The 20,988-nt window shown below is 38.4% G+C and overlaps 1 protein-coding gene across 8 annotated transcripts in view; it reads left to right on the top strand.

Annotated features, from left to right (window-relative positions):
- Window positions 1-20,988, top strand: part of SLC66A1L (solute carrier family 66 member 1 like) — a 52,880-nt gene that overhangs the window by 23,319 nt on the left and 8,573 nt on the right. For 5 of the 8 annotated variants that reach the window (XR_008524000.2, XR_008523999.2, XR_008523996.2 and 2 more), the window contains exons 2-3: window positions 5,384-5,513; window positions 12,478-12,630. Coding sequence is in view for 1 of the 8 variants with exons in the window: in XM_002814226.6 (XP_002814272.1) it covers window positions 5,384-5,513; window positions 6,162-6,250; window positions 12,478-12,532 (274 nt within the window). In the remaining 7 variants the exon portion in view is untranslated. Of the gene's footprint in view, window positions 1-5,383; window positions 5,514-6,161; window positions 6,251-6,454; window positions 7,238-12,477; window positions 12,631-20,988 lie in introns of those variants that run through there. The other 3 variants (XM_002814226.6, XR_008524002.2, XR_008524001.2) reach the window with 3 other exon arrangements.

The following is a 20,988-nucleotide window of genomic DNA, read 5'->3' on the forward strand; positions in this document are numbered from 1 at the left end:
CCTCACACCCTTGTAACCACCATTTGATAATTTGCTTCTATGAGTTTAACTAGTTTAGATACCTCATATAAGTAGAATCATGCAGTATTTGTGCTTCTGTGACTGCCTTATTTCACTTGGGATGATGCTCTTTTCCACAAGAGTTTGAGAAGGATTGGCATTAACTTTTTAAATGTTTAATAGAACTTTCCAGTGAATCCTTCTGGTCTTGGGCTTTTCTTTGTTGGCAAGTTTTTGATTACTGATACAAACTCCCTACTCATTGTAGGTACAGTCATGTATCATATTTGATCAAGATTCAGTCTTGGTAGGTTGTATATTTCTAGGAATTTGTGTATTTCTTCCAAGTTAAACAATTTGTTCACATATAATTGTTCATAGTAGTCTTTCATAACCTTTTTTATTTCTGTGACATCAACTGCAATGTCTTTTATTTTTGAGTTCATTTATTTAAGTTTTCTCATTTTTCATAGTTTTGCTAAGTAAGAGTTTGTCAATTTTGTTAACATTTTTAAGAAATCCTTAGTTTTGTTGATTTTTTCTTACTGTTTTTCTATTCTCTTATTTTATTTATTTTTCCCTAATTGTTATTATTTTCATCCTTCTGCTAACTTGGGGCTTTTTTGTTCTTCTTTTTCCAATTTTTTTGAGGTGTAAAGTTAAGCTGTTTGAGTTTTTTTTTTTAATGTAGGCATGTACTGCTATAAAATTCTTTCTTAGTACTGATTTTGCTGCATCCCATAAATTTTGGCATGTTGTGTTTCCATTTTCATTTGTCTCAAGGTAATTTCTAATTTCCCTTTGGTTTATTCTTTGACTCAATTGTTATTCAGCAGTATGTTAGTTACCACATATTTGTGAATTTTTCAGTTCTTTCTTCTGCTGTTGTATTCTAGTTACATTTCATTGTAGTTGGGAATAATACTTGGTACGATTACAATCTTAAATTTGTTAAGGCTTGCTTGTGATCTGAGGTGATTCATCCTGGAGAATGTTCTCTGTGCTCTTGAAAAGAATATGGATTCTGCTTCTCTAGGGTGGAATGTTCTGTATATGTCTGTTAGGTCCGGTTGGTCTATAGCCTTGTTCAAGTTTTCTGGTCTCTTATTAATCTTTTATCAGGTTTGCTGTATCCATTATTGAAAGTGGGGTATTGAAATCTCCTACTATTATTGCACAAGTATTTCTCCCTTCAGTTCTGTCAATGTTTGCTTCATATATTTGGATGCTCTGATTTGGGTGCATACAAACTTATAATTGTTCTATTTTCTTGGTTAATTAATCTTTTTGTCATTATATATTGTTCTTCTTTGTCTCTTATGACAGATTTTGACTTAAATTCTATTTTGTCCGACATAACTATGGTCACATCTGGTCTTTTTCAATTACCATTTAAACAGATTATCTTTTCCCATCCTTTTACTTTCAGTCTATGCGTGTCCTTAAATCTAAAGTTGGTCTCCTATAGACAGTATATAGTTTAATCTTTTTTCAAAATCCATTCAGTGACTTTATGGCTTATTTGAGGAGTTTAGTCCATTTGTATTTAAAGTAATTACTGATAGTAAAGTACTTATTATTAACATTATATTAATTATTTTATGTTTATCTTGTAGATTTTTGTCCCTTTTCTCCTCTCTATCTTCCTTTGTGTTTCATTGATTTTATTTTTCAAGTGGCACATTTTGATTATTTTCTCTTCTGTATTTTTTATAGATGTTTTCTTTGTGGTTACCATGGGACTTACATAAACTATCTTGTATTTATGACAATCTATTTTATATTGATAACAACCTTAACATCAATTGCATACAAATACTATATTATCTTACTTCTACTACCCCACATACTTTATATTATTGATTTCCCAAATCACATCTTTTTATATTGTGTATCTATTAACATTTTATAGTTATATTTATTTTTCGTACTTTTATTTTTTAAATTAAATACCAGAGTTAAATGTTATTTATTCACCACCATTACAGTATTTCAGTATTCTGCATTTGTCTATATATTTACCTTTCCCATGAGTGTTATACTTCCATATTCTTTAATGTTGCTTTCTAGCATCCTTTTATTTCAACTTGAAGGACTCTTCTTAGTGTTTTTTTTTGTGAGGCAGGTCTAATGGTGATGAATTCTTTCAGCTTTGGTTTATCTGGGAAAGTCTTTATTTCTCCTTCATTTCTGAAGGACACTTTGTCAGATAGAGTATTTTTAGTTGGAAGTTTTAATCTTTTAGTACTTTGAATATATCATCCCACTTCCTTCTGGCCTGCAAGGTTTCTGTTGAGAAATCCACTGATAGTCTCATGGGGGCTCCCTTGGACATGACTCTTTTCTCTTGCTGCTTTCAAAACTCATTCTTTGTCTTTGAATTTGACAATTATATTATACTGTGTCTCATTGTGATCTTTTTTAAAATTTTTAATTTGTATTATTTTTTACTTAATTGATGTACATAATCGATGTATATGTTTATGGGGTACATGAGATGCTTTGATACAGGCATGCAATAAGTAATACATCATGAAAAATGAGGTATCCATATCCTCAAACATTTATCATTTATGTTATAAACAATCCAATTATACTCTTTTAGTTATTACAAAATGTACAATTAAATTATTGTTGCCTATAGCCACCCTGTTGTACTATCAAATACTAGGTCTTATTCATTCTATGGGTTGGCTCTTCACTTTTCTTTATAATGTTCTTTGATGCACAAAAGTTTCTAAATTTTGATGAAGTCTAATTTATATTTTCTTTTGTTGCTTGTGCTTTTGGGGTAATGTCTAAGAATCTGTTGCCAAATCCAAGCTCATACATATTTATCCCTATGTTTTCTAGAGTTTATAGAGTTATGTAGATTCTCAAATTTAAGCTTTTTATCTATTTTGAGTTAATTTTTGTATGTAGTGTGAGGTAAGAGTTCAACTTCATTCTTTTACATGTAGTTATTCAGTTGTCCCACTGCTATTTGTTGAAAAAAGTATTCTTTCCTTATTGAATGGTCTTGGCTCCCCTGTCAAAATCAATTGACCATAGATGTATGGTTTTATTTTTGGATGCTCCATTCTATTCTATTTATCTATATGTCTTTTCTAATGCCATTACCACACTGTTTTGATTACTGTCTTTGTCATACATTTTGAAATTATAAAGTATTAGTTCTCTAACTTTATTCTCTTTATTCAGAGTTGTTTAGAGTATTTGGTATTCTCTGCAATTCCATATGAATTTTAGGATCAGCTTGTGCAGTTTTGTAAAAGAGGCAGTTGGAATTTTGATAAGAACTGCATTAAATCTGTAGATTACTTTGGGTAGTTTTGCCATCTTAACAATATTAAGTCTCCCAATCCATGAATATGGAATGTCTTCCTATTTATTTAAGTCTTCTTTAATTTCTTTCAGCAATATTTTCTAAGAAAAAAATTACACAATATTTATTTTTTTACATTTAATTTTTACAGATTTGGAAACAATTTGTAGCCAACTTCAGTATGAATCAAAGCATTATTTTAAAAGGAAAGATTCATTCTGACATTAAATTGCATTTTCCAAGAACCAGCAAAATCAACCATCCAGACTTTAATTATGGAATCACAGGTGCAACTGCGTATCTCCTCAGTAGAGGACAGGAAGATTTGTGTGACTGGGACTTTATGGATTTGGCATCTCCTGCAAGATGTGTATCCAACTCCTGGGAATACTGGAGCATGATTATAGAATTGGTTTCTATTGTCTGTTTTCTGTTTGTTGCTCTCCCATAAGTTCAGAATCTTGAATTTCAAGTCTATAGTGTAACACTCTTGTTCATAATTTCTTATTTTAAAAAAATGTTTAAATATTTTTATAGTAAATATTTTTTCAAACTATTTGGGCTTGCTATTGAACAAATGTTCTCTTTGTATTGTATATTTTGAAGGAGGTAAAAAGCATCACTCTAAAACATTTTGGAATATAACAGAAAGGTTGTTAATACATTATACTGACTACCTTTTTTCTTAATTAAGATATACAAATCTTTTATATTTAGTAATCAGAAAGGCAATAAAGCATATGTACGTTACCTCTTCACCATCCTATGTTGAATTCCTTTTCAATATGTTCTTTGATAAGAGTAAAAATTTAAATAGTCTTTGGTGAGATATTGTATTATGCTATTCTTTTCTTGTGGGCATGGGGATAATTTTCAAAAAAAAAAAAAATCTAAGCAGTTCAGTCCTACAGGGGAAAGTTTTCCATTCTTGCTAAGTTTATTTATAATTAGAAGTCAGATACCAACTATATCTACCCTAGAAAAAAAATCTCAACCAAAAGAGAGCTGCCTCAAAGGAATTTGTAAAATATGTGTGCCTAGATGGGTCATCTGTTTATAAAATACTGGGAAAAGGTAGAAAATACAGTCAGTCCTCAGATGCTTTGGAAATCTGAAACATAACAAAAAGTCTTTTGAAAATCACATTGGTATATATACCATTCACCACTGCTTAATGGAGGAATAACTTGGCATTGATGTGAGTGGGATTATGGTCTCAGATGTGAATTCTGGAAATATTAACTTTTACGTAGTATATGTGGTAGTGAAAGGTTATAAATTTGGAGTCAGGAGCTTTAGGCTGATTCCCAGTTCTACCACTGGTGGCTTATGGTCATCATTTAGCCTCAAGTGGGGCCACCCAATTCAAACCTTGGTCAACTTCCTGCAATAAACACTTCTGGTTTAAAAAGTTAATCTTACTTTATGGATATGGAAAGTGAGATTCTGAGAGATTAAGTAATTGTCTGATGTCCCACAGGTGATAAGCCATGTCTTCAGTCTTTTGCATCCCAGGACCCAAGATTTTTAAAAATGTTTCTGCATAAGAGGTGGCATCGTAGGGAGCCAAATAGATTTTCACATTAATTTCTCTATTTGTCCACCTGTCCACCTGCATGTGGGCAACTTGATTAGAAGTAAATTTAAAAGAAAAAATAGATACTGGCTGAAAATATAATCACTGATAAACACTATTCTTATGTTTTAGTGATATATCTAGTCTCTCTAATTACATGACTTAATATCTTCCCCCACTATGAGGCCAAGAAAGAATAAACAAGTACTTAGGACATATATATAAAAATTCCAATAGGAAAGATAAAAGGCAGAGATAAGAGGCATTAATGTTTTAGTATTGTCACTGAGCTTTTTTTAGGTTTTAGATATGTTTGCTGTGTGCTATGAATGAAGACGGGTTAAAAAGAGTCCTAGAGGCTTAAATGGAAGTGAATGAGATGTCTTATTGCTGTACATCATTGGTTTTGTTTTTGTCTGGTGTTGAGCTGGCTCATTAAGTTCTGTGCTCCAAGTGTTTATTTGTCTATTGTCACTTTCCAGTCAGCTCTCTGTAGCCTACAGAAATGGAAGAGTGGATGAAGCAGTCTCTCTGGGTTTTCTGCTTTGCTGGATAGGTGGAGAACTGACAAATTTCAAAGGCTGCTACCTGATTAACCAACTGCCTATTCAGGTAAACCTTTCTCCAGATTTATCTTCAAAAGAGTGAAGGTTCTGGGTTATGTGTGCATGGAGGGCTTCATGTGTAGAGTTGACAAATTTAGCAAACAAAATACAGGATGCCCAGTAAAATTTGGATTTCAGATAAACAACAAATAATTTTTTAGTATAGACCTGCTCTAAATATTGCATAAGTGTTCTGTATCTGACAACCCTCTTAATGTGGCAAATTTTTTTATAGTAGAATAGAGGCCTGTCTGTTTTCAGATATATTTTAAAAGTCTACATCCAGTTTTAATTCCTTTTCTTCATACAGTTCTAATATTTTCTTGCCTCAAGGTAGCTGAACATGATATGTTGCCATTAGGGGATTCTTATTCTTTTCTATACTAAGGTTGAACAATAATCCACTGATGCTGACACATAGTCTACAATGAGAGTCATGATTAAAAATATAGTCAGTGGCTATAGGCAAATATTTCTACAGTAATATTCAAATGAAAAAAATACAGTGGAATATTTGTAAGCTTTTAGAATACTTTGTTAATGTATTTAATCATGTAAATGACTTTGTCACCTTCATTCACTATACTATATATATTGGATAATGGTGGCTTGGGATTTTGTATTTATGGATGTCCATCCTTATCTACCACTCCAGATTTTTACAGCCATCTTCGACATGAACACGGATATTATCATACTCTCACAATTCATGTACTATAGGTTAAAGAATCAGAAGAACAAAATGTAAGATTGGTAATAGTTCATTCCAATACTTCTATTTGTAATAGAACATTTTCTCATTTAAAAACCAATAGAACATTTTCAAGTTATTTTTAATGAGTAAGGCATATTTTGATAAGACATAACATTTCTCTCAACCATCCAAGTGAGTCCTTTGAGAATTTTTAGATGTGGCACATTTAGATTCCATGTTATTACTTTTTTTTTTCAATTGGTCTGTGTCATTGGACACATTAACACATCTATGTTATTGGAAAATAAACAGAAATGATTAATCAGAAAAAGGAAAGAGAGATTGGCAGGAATAGTCAAATGCTTTTAGAGGTTTCTGCAGGTGATAAGCAGTACCACTTTTCTCTTGTGGCTAATCTAAAAACATATCCTCCACAAGATAATAGCCACAAATAGTTTTTAAGTGCTTACCATTTTTCAGTCCTGTTGTAACTTATTTAATCTTCACATTGCCCATTGGGACAGGCACTATTTTAATGTTCAGAGGCTGGCGCAGAATAGGCCTGCAATATAGATTTGCTGAATAACTGAATACTATTATGTTTATTTTTGCTTTGATTGCTGTGTTTTTAAATGACTGTTTCTTCACGTGTGTATGTATAAGCCAGCCCAACAATGAAATTTGCTTTTATCTATGTACCTATGAGAGTGGCTCCATTTTTCCCCTTGGGATGGGTGGAGCATATTTTTCTACTGCCCTCTGGTGGTTGTAACTATTACAAGGGTGGGAACAGCTATTCGAATCTACAAATCAAATACAAATCCCACTGGACACTAGAGTGAGGAAGGCAGGATGACCCCCAGTTGTGTACCAGGCATGGTGAAAGACCTTTTATATGTGCTCCTTGAACTCACTTATTTTCCATGGCAAACTCCTTTATACAGTTGAGGAAATTGAGGCATCAACAAACTGGACTGAGGTCACATAGCCAGCTGGTAGAGGGATTACATCTCAAAATCAACCTAAGGTGATATGAGGTATGTATCAAGCTGATTTACAGTGTAATTGGTGTCATGTGAATCATAAGCTCTATAAGAACAGGGACTGTCTGAGTCTTGTTCCAGACTGAGTACATAGCCGACATTCAGCAAATAGTGGTGGAATGAATGAATTATAAAATATATGGAAATCTCCAGTAAAGCATTTGGTACTTAAAGGGCACCCAATCAGTTCCCTCCCCTGTGTCATCCCCTACCACCACCAAACCTACTTTAAGTATATTAAATAAATAATGGCACCAAGAACTAAAGTAAAGGAACCATTTGGTAAAAGGTCACTAAGATAAGGGACATATATATATATAAATAGTCACCACCATAACTAGTTTAATCTATCTGGAACTAATCCTGAATTTCTGTGGCAAACAGTCTAAAACAGTATGACAGGCCAGCTCTCTTCAATTTACTCCCTCAGGGCTAAATTGAGCAACTCACACAGTTTATGAGGTTTCTGGAACAGAGTTTTGCTTAGCTGCACTATCTTCTGTGGGCAAAGTAGACTGAATTTGGAATGCTGTTAAACTTAGGGTCAATGCAGAGTTCAAAAAAAATTAAGTTTCACCAAGGAACATGTGCTCAATGGGCTATCCAACCTGGAATGTTGAGGGATAAAGTGAATCCTTCAAATACAAAATGTGTCTGAAGGTAATTTTTTATTGAAGTCTATTGTCTTAACGTGTGGTTGTAATATATGAGAAGACATGAGCCCTACCTTTGCAGTTATAACTCTACAAATGTTTTAAAATAAATGCTTCATCAGTCTTTATGTTAAACAAGTGGGAATGATTTAGCCAGAATGTTGCAGTCAGATATCTGTGTGTCTGATGTCTGCTGATGCTAACCCTAGTACAGATGCAACATAACTAAGAAATTAAAAATAGAATGTAGAGGTTAAAGCTGCATGGACTTACCCTGCCCCTACCGACCCGTGGTAGATGATTGTCTGGTTTATAAGGAAACATGTTTTCTACTTAAACATAGGTTTTTGTATGTTTGTTAGCATGTGGTTTTTGGTTTTGTCTTTCACTTTTACTAAGATTCTGCATCCCAGTATTTCCTAGCTTCCTGAATAAGAGTGTTCAGTTTGACCACCACTCCTGGAAGTTCTCAAGCTTTTATCATTAACTGATAGAGTAAGAACATAGCCAGCCACTGCCCATGGAGAAAGAGTCACTCTGCTCTGTATAGTTAATAGTTATGGATCAGGTGCTTTTTGATTTTTTTCCTCAGCTTTCCAAAATGTACCTTGACCTGGCTCTGCTGATTTAAACTTTGAGTCATCTAGATGCAGATTTAGGAGATAAGATCCATAGGATGTAATGATTTAATTTACAGTCTCTTGGAGTAGGGGCATAAATTATTTAGTTTTGCATTCTTGGTTGCTAAGAATGTAGGCGTTCAGTAAGAGTTTGTCAATTAAATGACTGCTCTTCTATATCTCTGGAAACCTGCTTGGCATGTTCCAGTGGTGCCTGGGTTTTTCATAGTCTCTTTGCTTTTTATGTCTTAAGCTCAGGGCTTTTTGCTTCCTCTCTCCTTCTCTCAGAGGCCTGAAACATGCTCCCTGTTGCTGCCTTTAATTTCTGTTGGCTACTGTTGCCACTGACACCACTTTTAATCTCCTCTGATCCTATTCTGTGCTATCATCCTACTTCATTTCTTCAGTGTTCTTCTTTCTTGTCTGCTGTTCCCTCCCAAGGCCTGTCAGCACTAGGATGGATGCATTGAGCTTGTAAATGCGTAGCTGGGCAATTAAAGTCACACTTTCCTTTCCTACAATTGATCCAGCCAATCACAACTGTCCATCAGGTGCTTTCTGTGGTTATCCTATTCTCAGATGCACTTAGTGATCTTGAGTTCTAACTAAACAGCATATTTTTTTCTGGATGACGTTTGTTGTGTAACCATTCTGAAAACTCAAGTAGTCTGGAGATTAAATACCAGATAAATGGTATTCAGCTGCAGTAAATATGTGTGCCATTGGATATCATTTCAGCAGCTTATGACAGTTGTTCACCATTGCCCTGGTTGTTTTTAAGCACTAGGGGGTAGAAGCCTGCAGAATTTATGTGTGACTTGGGTGCCAGTTTGCATTATGCTGTCAGTGGCAATACCAAGTCTATTTTTAATGAAGAATCAACATGAGACTTTAACAGAAGCAAAAAAGGTAATCTTTATTTGAAAAGCCCATCAACTCTTTGTTTTAGATCCATTTTTTGGTCACTTTAGAAATATTTTTGCAGAATTTTTCATTGTTGTTAATTTTATAGCCTCCACAAAAATATTGTACAAGTGCTGAGGTTAGTCCAGGAAGTATTTTATTTCAAAAATGAAATGACAGAATGCCAGGGCTCAATCCCTGCCTCTCTCCATGTTCTCCCAATAAAAAATACAAGAAAGAATTTTTATTAACTTTTAGAAAAACTTCTAAGAAACTTCAATCCTTTGGGATTTCGCAAGTAGTGTGCTTTAATATATTAGAATTGACTGGGGCTCAGTAAGATCCTGAAAATCCAGAAAGCACCCTCTTTCCTTTTGGGATGCAGGCTGGTGGGCAGAAAGGCTTGACCCAGACTGAGGAGACCCATTCTTCTGGTGAACCTGCCCAATTGGCCCATCTACAGGCAGGTACTGAGAGAAAGAGTTCTGCGGGGTTGAACCAGAAATCCGGATGGAAACCCCATAGATACACTTACACTGAAGTTATTTTTTCCAAATCTTAAGTGCCATTATTCAAAGCAACTTAGCATATCCACATGCATGAATAAATGATGTTACTACTTGATTAGGGAATACCACCCATCCTAGAAAGATGATTAATATTCATTGGCCTCCAAAATAACAAGGCTACAGAGAATAAATACTTCCACCCTAGTTTTGTCCAATGACCCTCCATTTCCCTGAAAATATTTAGATTCTAATGTATGTTTAGATTGATCCTTAATACTATCAATCTTTTTATGTTACTGCTTTTAGGATGCTGTTGGCATAGTTGAAATGTTAGGCTTTATTTGTGGCTATGTATTTTGTGTAGTCTACTTGAGATCTCGATTTCCCCAACTCTATAGAAATGTAAGAACATTATTTGCTCTGTTTGTTCTGATGAATCAAAAGTGCTTCCTATGACTTTGTGTCTACCTTTGGAAGAGATCTTGGAATTCTGAGTAGTGCTTTTGGGACCAACAATATGGAAGTCAAAGTCACAAGAATCAATTCTTGATCAATTTTTTGTTTGTTTGTTAAGCTCCTTCAAGTTTAGGCAGCAGAATTTAGATCAGCTGGAATTGTTGTCTAAATCTGTTTTCCTGGGTTTACATATTAATGGCAGTGTAATGAAGTCACAATAAATTATACAAAGCATTTGGCATGGATGTTGTGGTTGTGTTCAACTTGTGAAAAAGTCATGATTCCCTTGCACTTTGCAACTAATATACTTCATTGTGGCAACCTAGAAGGGACCCAACGTGTACATGTGTACTTTATCTCTCTGAATTTTCAACCACCCATGGTTTATTTGAATTTCCAATAGTATATTCTTTTATTTACCACAGGTCCTGGAAACTAAAAACTCTAACTGAATTTCTGAATGTTTAATGGGAGTAAAAGAGTAATTTTCTCTAATTCATTCATTTGAGTTTCCATCTGGTCAAAATAGTCTCACATGTTTGTCAATATTTTGAAATGAAGTATTGCAAAAGGTAATATGTAGAAGAATAAGTAATCCAGTCATCATCAAGGGAGTACACTGCAGACATTGAATAAAGAAGCTTCATGCAAGCAGTACTTTTTTCAGGGGAGAATATTATAGTCTGTCCCTCAGAATTGCCTTAAAAATGAGCCCAAGAGGCAGCTTCACAGTAGATTAACATTTACTAACTCCCAATGCAGTACTGGATGGCATGATTAAAAGGATACTAATTGTTTTCATTATCACACATAGATAATATTTTAAATGTTTAAATCTTAGTACTTTTGAATCTTAAGAGAAATGGATAAGGGAAAAAATTTATAGAATTAACTATAAATATTTAATATGTCTGTACATCAAATATAGGTATAAAACCAAAACATACAAAATAGATAGGAAGCACATATGGCAAAGAACAGAATGTTAGTAAGAATTTCCATAAACCAAAAGGAAAAAATGGTCCTATATAAAAATTTACATAGGACTCAAAAATGGATAATTAAAAAAAGAAGAAATGGCAGTGGCTCATGCCTATAATCCTAGCATTTTGGGAGGCCGAGGCAGGTGGATTGCCTGAGCTCAGGAGTTCAAGACCAGCCTGGGCAACACAGTGAAACCCCATCTCTACTAAAATACAAAAAAAAAAAAAAAATTAGGCGGGCGTGGCGGCGTGCACCTGTGGTCCCAGCTACTTGGCAGGCTGAGGCAGGAGAATTGATTGAACCCGGGAGGTGGGGGTGGCAGTGAGCCGAGATTGTGCCACTGCACTCCAACATGGGCAACAGAGCAAGACTTTCTCTCTAAAAAAAAAAAAAAAAAAAAAAAAAGAAAAATAACAAACATGAAAAATAACTTCTCTAGGAATTAAATAAATGGAAATAAAATAACTTTTTAGTCTATAAATTAGCAAATATAAAGAAATTATAGGAATCACAGCTGATAAGAATAGGGTTTGTCTGCACATTCATACACTGCTGAGTAGATGTTTAAAAGTCTTTCGGGAAGACATTTTGACAGTTTGTGTCAACATCCTTAGAAGTATGAATTTCACATCTAGATATCAATTCTATGGAAATTACCAGAAAGATGGAAAAATATGTATGTACTGAGGAATTTGTAAAAATGCCATCTATAAGATTGGGGACAACTCAAATGCTGAATACAGTGGAATATTCTGAAGCAATTTAAAAATGTTGATAAATAATTTTTAATGACATGCAAAAATTATTATATAATACGGGAGAAAAGGATATAACAAAATATTATGTATACTCTGTATAGTCATGTACCTTGCATAAAAAGAAAGAAATGAATCAGAATATTTTCTGAGTATTGAGATTATGGGTGATATTATTTTAGCCTTCATGTTTTCCACATCTTCCAACATTTGTACAAGAAACTTTTTTTTTTTTACAATCAGAAGATATTTATGATAATGAAATACAATTTAAAACTTGGGTGATTTGTGAAGCTGTGTATTGTATAGTGAAGAGAAAATAACAACTACTGTCATCCTTGCTTCTGTTGTTAGTTCTGAAGAAGATCTACCGAAGGAACTTCATTTCTGCTGTTTGCTTTGGCCATGATTGGGAACTTCACGTACGGACTTGGTGTGGTTCTAAAGGCACCAGCTGCTAAGTGTCACAAGAGTACTTACTTTGTGCATCATCTTCCTTGGCTTATTGTAAGTTTTGGAATCTTATTCCTTAACTTTTTTGTGTCTTTTGCCATCAGAGAATAAACATGTATATATACTTAATATATCGCCCAAAAAGTGTGTGTGTGTATATATATATATTCTAAGAAGTGTAAATAGCTAATGCTATAGCCATTTCATTATTATATTTGAAATATTCATTTATGAGGAAAGTCTTCTCTTTCCCAAAGTCTCCTAGATTATTATTATTCTAGCAAAGGATCAAATTCAGGTGAAGATTTCTTGGTTTCTTTGGTTCTTCTGATAAAAAAAAAAGTGGGGCCAAGATTAGAAGCATTGAAATTAACACATCTTAGATATTAAATTTTATTAAAATTATAATAGCAGATATTAAGAAAAAATCATACCTTCTCTGAAAATCTCTACAGAGAACACTTTGAATTAATAAATGACAACTGATGCCTTACCTTTTGTTGATAAAAGTGAGTGTCATGAATTAATAGTTTATGGTAAATAAAACATGTAGAATGATTGGTTAATGAATTTAATGAAAATTGGCAATAAAGTTTAAAACTACATTTATCATTTGTATGTAGGAAACAAATACAAGAGTGCTATTGGTTCTTGATATCTAAACTTACTTGTGATGATTAATACTGAGTGTCAACTTGATTGCATTGCTCCTGGGTGTGTCTGTGAGGGTGTTGCCAAAAGAGATTAACATTTGATTCAGTGGGCTGTGAAAGGCAGACCTGCCATTAATCTGGGTGGCCACCATCTAATCACCTGCCAGTGTAGCTAGAATATAATGTAGCAGGACAAGCTGCAGACAAAACCCCTCAGACACGAAGTTAAAGAAGGAAGCGGTTTATTTGGCCAGGAGCATTGGCAAGACTCCTGTCTCAAGAGCCAAGCTCTCTGAGTGAGCAATTCCTGTCCCTTTTAAGGGCTCACAACTCTAAGGGGGTCTGCTTGAGAGGGTTGTGATCGATTGAGCAAGCTGGGTGTATGTGACTGGGGGCTGCATGCACTGGTAATTAGATCAGAACACAACAGGACAGGGATTTTCACAGTGCTTTTCTATACAATGTCTGTAATCTATAGATAAGATAACTGATTAGGTCAGGGGTTGATCTTTACCAGGCCCAGGGCACGGCACTGGGCTGTCTCCTTGTGGATTTCATTTCTGCCTTTTAGTTTTTACTTCTTCTTTCTTTGGAGGCAGAAATTGGGCATAAGACAATATGAGGGGTGGTCTCCTCCCTTATTCCCCCCCACCATGAGAATCTCACTCAATAGTGTGAGTTCTCACTTTCATTCTCACTACCCATGTCTTCTTGCAAGACAGATCAATAGTGATTCATATAGTACACTTGCGCTGAAGCATTTTGGTGAACTAAGGTAGCGATGAAGCTTTTTATCATTTGAAGAAGTACAGGTAGCAAACAAGGGAGCAGTAAGCAAGTTCCCATTACTATTATAACTCCTATTATCAGAGCTTTAAATCCTCCTAGCACTGGGAACCATTTTCCAAACATGGGCCCAGGATCAAATCCATGCCACTCTTGCACAGGCACATGTGCCAGTTTTGTCATATCTCTAACTATGTCTTCAACTACTTGCCCTTGATCACCTATGTGTAGACAGCAATTAGTAAGGTTAAATTTCCCACAGACCCCTCCTTCAGCTGCTAGCAAGTAGTCAAGAGCCAATCCATTTTGATAGATAGCATTTCTCATCTGAGTTTCTTGCTGGGCCAGAATAGTCAAGGCTCTGCCAATTTTATTAGTGATTATTTCTAAGACAGCTTGTAACTGTATGATTTGGTTGATCTTGTAAATGCGGGTCCAGTATCCCCACAAGCCATCTTGTGCCCAAGTAGCAGGCCCATAATATTGTATGATTCTCTCAGGGGGGGCCATTCATAATCTTTCCAATTTCCTATAGCTATGCTTCTCTTTTCGCGGGAAGCATAGACAGGGAAGTCCAGGAGTTTGCCTGTCTTTATGGGCAGTAGGAAGAAAGATGGTTTAATAGTGCCAATAACACAACTACCTGCCCACTCGTCAGGTAATTTGGTGTAAGGTCTATGCCCACTTATCCAGTATAATCCAGTGGGGGCTGTCCAGTCCTGGTGGGACTCCAGGTGGGTCCACATGGTTTGAAACTTTGGGAATTTACTAAATGGATTCCTCTCTGTGTGATTTAAACTCCACCAAGTGACTGTTTTTGTGGTACCATTATACAGTTTCTGTTCCAGACAACTAAGTCATCCTATAGGGTGAGTGAATTCTTTTCCTTCTCTAGCTATGCAATATTGTCCAATAATTGGGGCTTTTAGGACCCAGAAATTATCAGGGTGATTCTTTTGAGCTGGAAATTCTTCAGGAACTGGGTCTGTAGGTAATAATTCTCGGGCTTCCCATGGCCATTGATCTTCCCATGGCCATTACAGTTCCTCCACATCCATACATGAAGTGACGCTGAGAGACTGGGCTACATGCTCGGCTAATTGCAAAAACAAATTTCTTGTTTTTCCTGGAATTTCTGGTACTGGCACATTTAGTTCATCATAGAAAGTTTGAAACACTGGCTCAGGAGAGCGTTTGTAAACTTCTCCTCGAACCAAGATATTTACTCGAGGATCCAGTCCAGCCCTGTCAATTCCTAAGGTCACACATGCTCCCCTTTTTTCCAGCCAGGATCAAGGGGATTGGTTATTACTAGCTCTAAGGGGTTACATTGTCCCTTAGTACAGGAAGGGCCATTTTTTCCTTTCTGAAAGTGGACTGGATCCTTTTCATTTTTTATCCAAGTGGCCCAAATGACACAAGACCAGTATCCACATTCATTTCCACACAGTCCTAATACATAACAAATGTACTTATTTTCGGTCATATAGCCTTTTTCCCAACTAAAAGAGCCACATCCCCTTCCTAACTTATTGCTATTAATGACAGCACAGGCATCAAATTTCAAGATTATGCGTTTGGGTACCCCTTTTTCTTCTGTTCTGGCTCAATACTTTACTTGTATCATTTATGAGTCCCCACCTGTCTTCAGTCCTTAATCTTATTTCAAAAATTGTGGACATGGGAGGCTCAGAGGGGTCATAACACACAACTGGTCAGTCGTTTCCTGGGCTACATACCTTGTACTGTGTGTCATTATATAAACATCTTCCTTTGAAAGTTCCTAGGCATTCATAGTAACTATAGAACAGAAAGATTGTTTTAACTTGTTGCCCTACCTCGACCTGATGTATACACTGAGAGCAGTCCTCCATGCGGGGAAAATCAGTGGAAGTTTTTACTATACAAGTCCAAATTATAAGGAAAATGAGTCCCATGATGATTCTCCTCATGCTTCGGCCGTGTGTAGACCAGTCAGCTTCTGGTTGTGACTGAAGCAGGGCTTGTCGTCCTCCTCAGAGTCGCTTTGCAGGGGTTGTCTGGGCTCGGTTTTGCCTCCCACGTTTCAGCGGCTGCAGGTTTCACATAGCTGTGGTGCATCCAGGCTGGGATTCATTCTACCTTTACAGTCGTGGGGATGGTCAGGATGACAGTCTGAGGTCCTTTCCACCGTGGCTGCAAAGGGGCTACGTTCCAGTCCTTGATCCACATGGGATCACCTGGAGAGAAAGGGTGAACTGGGGAGAATAAGTTGATGGGACACCTCTCATTTACCCATTGAGATTGTTTGTGTAATTTTTCCTAAAGCCTGCAGCTGTCGCTGTAATTCAATTTCACCTAACTCTCGGGGAATGCCTGGAAGCTCCCGTAGTATAGGAGGCCTATGATACAGTATTTCATAAGGGGAGTATCCTGTTTTCTTAGAAGGAGTGCATCTAATTTTAAACAATACCATAGGAAGGACCTGTATCCACTTTAATCCTGTTTCCTGACATACTTTCCCTAAACTATTTTTGATAGTCCGATTCATTTGCTCCACCTTTCCAGAACTCTGAGGTCGGTAGGTGGCATGTAGCTTCCAAGTGATTCCTAATGCCTTTGCTGTCTTCTGTACCAAGTCAGCCACAAACGCCAGCCCGTTATCTGAGCTGATTTGTAAGGGCAGTCCAAACCTAGGAATGAGATCTCGGAGAAGCACACGGGTTACCTCGTAGGCCTTTTCAGTTCGTGTTGGATAAGCCTCCACCCACCTAGAGTAAGTACATACAAGAACCAGCAAATACTTGCTACCTCCACATTTCGGCATTTCTGTGAAATCCACCTGAAGATCCTCCAAAGGAGCCGCTCCATAAGCTTGTATGCTGGGCAGAACAGTGGGGCCTTGCCTTGCATTGTGCTGTTGGCAAGTAACACACTGTTGTGCTACTGCTTTGGCAAGGGCTGGCAAGTGTGAGATGTAGAAGTACCAGCCTAACAATTTTTCAAGTGACTCTTGTCCTAGATGAGTGGTTTCGTGCATGGCCAATACGATTGTGGCTCCCAGCAACTGCGGCACAGCTACCCTCCCATCTGGCAGTCTGATCCAACCTCCGTTTATTACTCGCCCCCCTTCAGCATGGATGAAGTCTTTTTCTTCCTTAGAATAGGTAGGTACCAGGTCAGGTGTTTGAGGGAGTAAGTGGGCTGCTACCGATGCCTGGTAAGGGGTAGATGCTGCTTTTCAAGCTTCTGAATCAGCTCAAGAGTTTCCTAAGGCCATTGAGGTGGAGGCTCACTGGTGTCCCCTGCAGTGCATGACTGCCACCTTCTGAGGTTTCCACACTGCCTCTAATAATTGTAGAATTTCTTGTGATATTTTATGTCCTTTCTCCCAGAGTTTAACAGGCCCTTTTCCTTATATAATGCTCCATGCACTTGGAGGGTTAGAAAGGCATATTGAGAGTCAGTGTAGATGTTTACAGTCTTACCTTCACTGAGTTCTAGAGCCTGAGTTAAAGCAATGAGCTCAGCCTTCTGGGCTGAAGTGCCCTGTGGCAACGGTTTGGCTTCAATGACAGCATCCAAAATTACCACTGCATATCCTGCATATCTTTCTCCTTGTGGGTTAATGAAGCTGCTCCCATCCATGTATAACTCCCAGTCTATTGATGCCCATGGCTGGTCCAGAAGGTCAGGTCTGCTAGAATAGACTGAGTCCAACACCTCTACACAGTTATGCTCGACTGGGCTCTCTGATACTGGGAGCAGGGTGGTGGGATTTAGGGTGTTACAGACTTCAATAGTTATGTGGAGATTTTCACATAGCAAGCTTTGGTACTTGGTTAATCTAGCATTTGTTAGCCAGTGATGTCCTTTGATATTCATCAAAGTTACCACAGCATGGGGGCCTTTATATTCAGGTTTTGCCCAAGGGTTAGTTTATCTGCTTCTTGTGCTAACAGGGCTATTGCTGCCAGGGCCCTTAGACATGGTGGCCAGCCTTTGGAAACCCCATCTAGTTGTTTTGAGAGGTAGGCCACTGGCCTTGGCCAGGGCCCCACAGTCTGGGTTAAAACTCCAACTGCCATTTTTTCTCTTTCTGACACATAGAGTGTAAAGGGCTTTGTCACATCTGGTAGTCCTAGGGCTGGGGCCAACATAAGTTTTTCCTTTGACTTACAAAAGGCTTGCTGTTATAGAGGCCCCCATTCAAAAGGCTCCTGGTTGCCCCCCTTTGTAACCCCGTACAAAGGTTTGGCTAGTACTGCAAAGTATGGAATCCATAATCTGCAAAACCCCACAGCTCCTAGGAATTCACTTACTTGCCTTCTGGTTCTAGGTTGCTCTATTCGTCACTCCAGTAGGCTGCAGACGACCTGCTTTCTTTCTGACCCCAGGCTGCACTCCCCTTTCCGAACAGTGAATCCCAGGTAGCGTACCTGCTGTCTGCAGATGTGAGCTTTCTTCTTGGACACCTTATACCCACAGTCCTCCAGGTGCCGAAGCAGGGCATCCATCCTTTTTGCACGCCAGACTGCTGTGGAGTGTCCCAGCAGAAGTTCATCCACGTACAGGAGCAAGACGCAGCCTAGGTGTTTAGCAGGAAACTTTTGCAGGTCTCGAGCCAGGGCCTCCCCGAAGATAGTAGGGGAGTTCTTGAACCCTTGGGGAAGCCGGGTCCAAGTGTACTGAGTAGTGACACCTGACTCTGTATCTTCCCACTGAAAGGCAAACAGCTTCTGGCTCTCAGGAGCTAGTCTGATGCTAAAGAAGACATCTTTTAAGTCCAGACAGGTAAACCAGCCGTCCTCAGCCAGCAGCAGCCCTGACAATGCGTAAGGGTTAGGAACTGTTGGGTGGAGAGTCACTGTAGCTTGGTTGACCAGGCACAAGTCCTGTACTGGGTGGTAGTCCTTTGTCCCTGGCTTATGGACAGGCAGGAGGGGGGTGTTCCACGGAGCCTGACAAGGAACTATAATTCCATAGGCTTTCAAGCGCCTGAGATGAACCTGGATTCCTTCGAGAGCTTCTCTGGGAACTGGATACTGCTTTTGTCTAATTGGTTGGGCCCCAGGCTTAACTTCCATGAGTACAGGGGCTTGGTTGACCGCCAGTCCTGGAGGATTATCCTCTGCCCATACTCAGGGCCATCACTTAGCTAGAGCTGGTTTTATCTCTTGGCCTGGCTCGGTTAGAAAAAGTCTCCATTCTTCTTCCTGGGGGACCGTAAGGGCCATGATAACTCCTGTTCCTGGTAACTTTAGCTGTAAAGAGCCCTGTTTTGTAAAAGAGATGGTGGCTCTCAGCTTGCTAAGCAAGTCTTTTTCTCAGCAAGGGCAAGGGATAGTCAGGCATGTACAAGAACTGGTGAACTATCTCACGTCCCCCCACCGAGCAGGTCTGTGGTAGACAGAAAGCCTGCTTAGTGGAAACTCCTGTTGCTCTGATTATATCAATGGTTTTCTTGGATAAGGGGGCGACCAAGGTGGTCACTACTGAATGTTCAGCACCAGTATCAACCAAAAACTTAATGTTCTTGTCCCCAATTATAATCCTGACCATGGGCTCCTTAGAGGCACTTGAGCCCAGTCCCCTTCAGTCCAATAGCCCTTCAGCCAGATTGAACAAAGCTCCCTTGTCTTTGTCTGAGGTCTTTTGTTCCGAATCACCTGGCTTTTCCTTCAATCGGGGACACTTATCTTTCCAATGTCCTATTTCCTTACAATAGGCGCATTGGTTATGTTGCAAGCGTGGGCAATTAGACTGGGTATTCTTCCCGGAACCCCCCTTTCCCTCTCCTTCTGGGGGAATTCCCCTAATGGCTGCGGCCAGTAAGTTGGCATTTTGCCTAGCCTGGCGTTCGCCTTCCTTATGGCTTTCTCTGCGGCTTGTTGCATCTCTATTCATAAACACTTGATCGGCTATTTCCAGTAACTGTCAGGTATTCATACCCGCAAACCCAGCCTGTTTCTGCAATTTTCTCCTGATATCTTCTGCGCTTTGATTAACTAAGGCCATGTTAATCATGCGCTGATTTTCAGGGCTATCTGGATCAAAAGGAGTGTACATACGGTAAGCCTCACACAGACTTTCACAGAATTGCACTGGACTCTCTTCTTTTCCTTGGATGACCTCAGAGGCCTTATTTACATTTGTAGCCTTTTAAGCCCCTTTCTTTAGACCTTCTATTAATGCCTCATGGTACCGTCTTAGCCTCTCCATGTCTGGTCCCTCATTCGGGTCCCACTGGGGGTCTGTTCCTGGCAGCTGAATTCTTATATATTCTTGGGGGTTTTGGTAATCAGCTGGGATGTGCTCCTATAGCCACTTAGTTGCCACCTGGAGCACCCTTTGCCTTTCATCTGTATTAAAGAGGTACATGAATAGCTGGTGGCAATCAGCCCAAGTAGGATTATGAGTCTGTATAATAGTTTGGAGCAAGTCAATGAAAGCTTGAGGCTTTTCAGTGTAAGATGGAGTATTATTTTTCCAATTGAGGAGGTCAGCAGAGGTGAAAGGTTGATACACAAAGGCACGCCTTTCCGTCGTGTGTCCGTCCTCATCTACCCCAGTATATCACTGCTCTCTCAAGGGCATTTGGATTCCAGTCTTGGGCCATAAGTGAGCTGCCAACGGAGGAGTTTCTCCTGTTGCTTCACTTTCTCTTTTCCCTACTCTGGGTGGTCTAGGGGTGTGGTTATCTGGTGGAGGTGTAGGTGCTGTGGGCTCAGGGGTGGGGAGCCCTTCCTCTCGATAAGGAGGGGGTACTGCTGGTACCAATTCCTGCCATGATTCTTCTGGTGTTGGGTCGGACAGAACTTTTGGTGCTGACTTCCCTCGGCGGGTGGAGCGAGAACCTTCCTTAACTAACTGTCCCTTTGCTACTAGTACTGCTGCTGCCTATCCTTTTAACCACTGTGGGGGGTCCAAAACTAGCTGTAACCAAGTGTCTATGTATGGGAACTGGTCTGGGTACCCTGGCTTACAGGATATC

This window comes from Pongo abelii, chromosome 2 (genome assembly GCF_028885655.2).
Source record: "Pongo abelii isolate AG06213 chromosome 2, NHGRI_mPonAbe1-v2.0_pri, whole genome shotgun sequence".
Classification (NCBI taxonomy): domain Eukaryota; kingdom Metazoa; phylum Chordata; class Mammalia; order Primates; family Hominidae; genus Pongo; species Pongo abelii.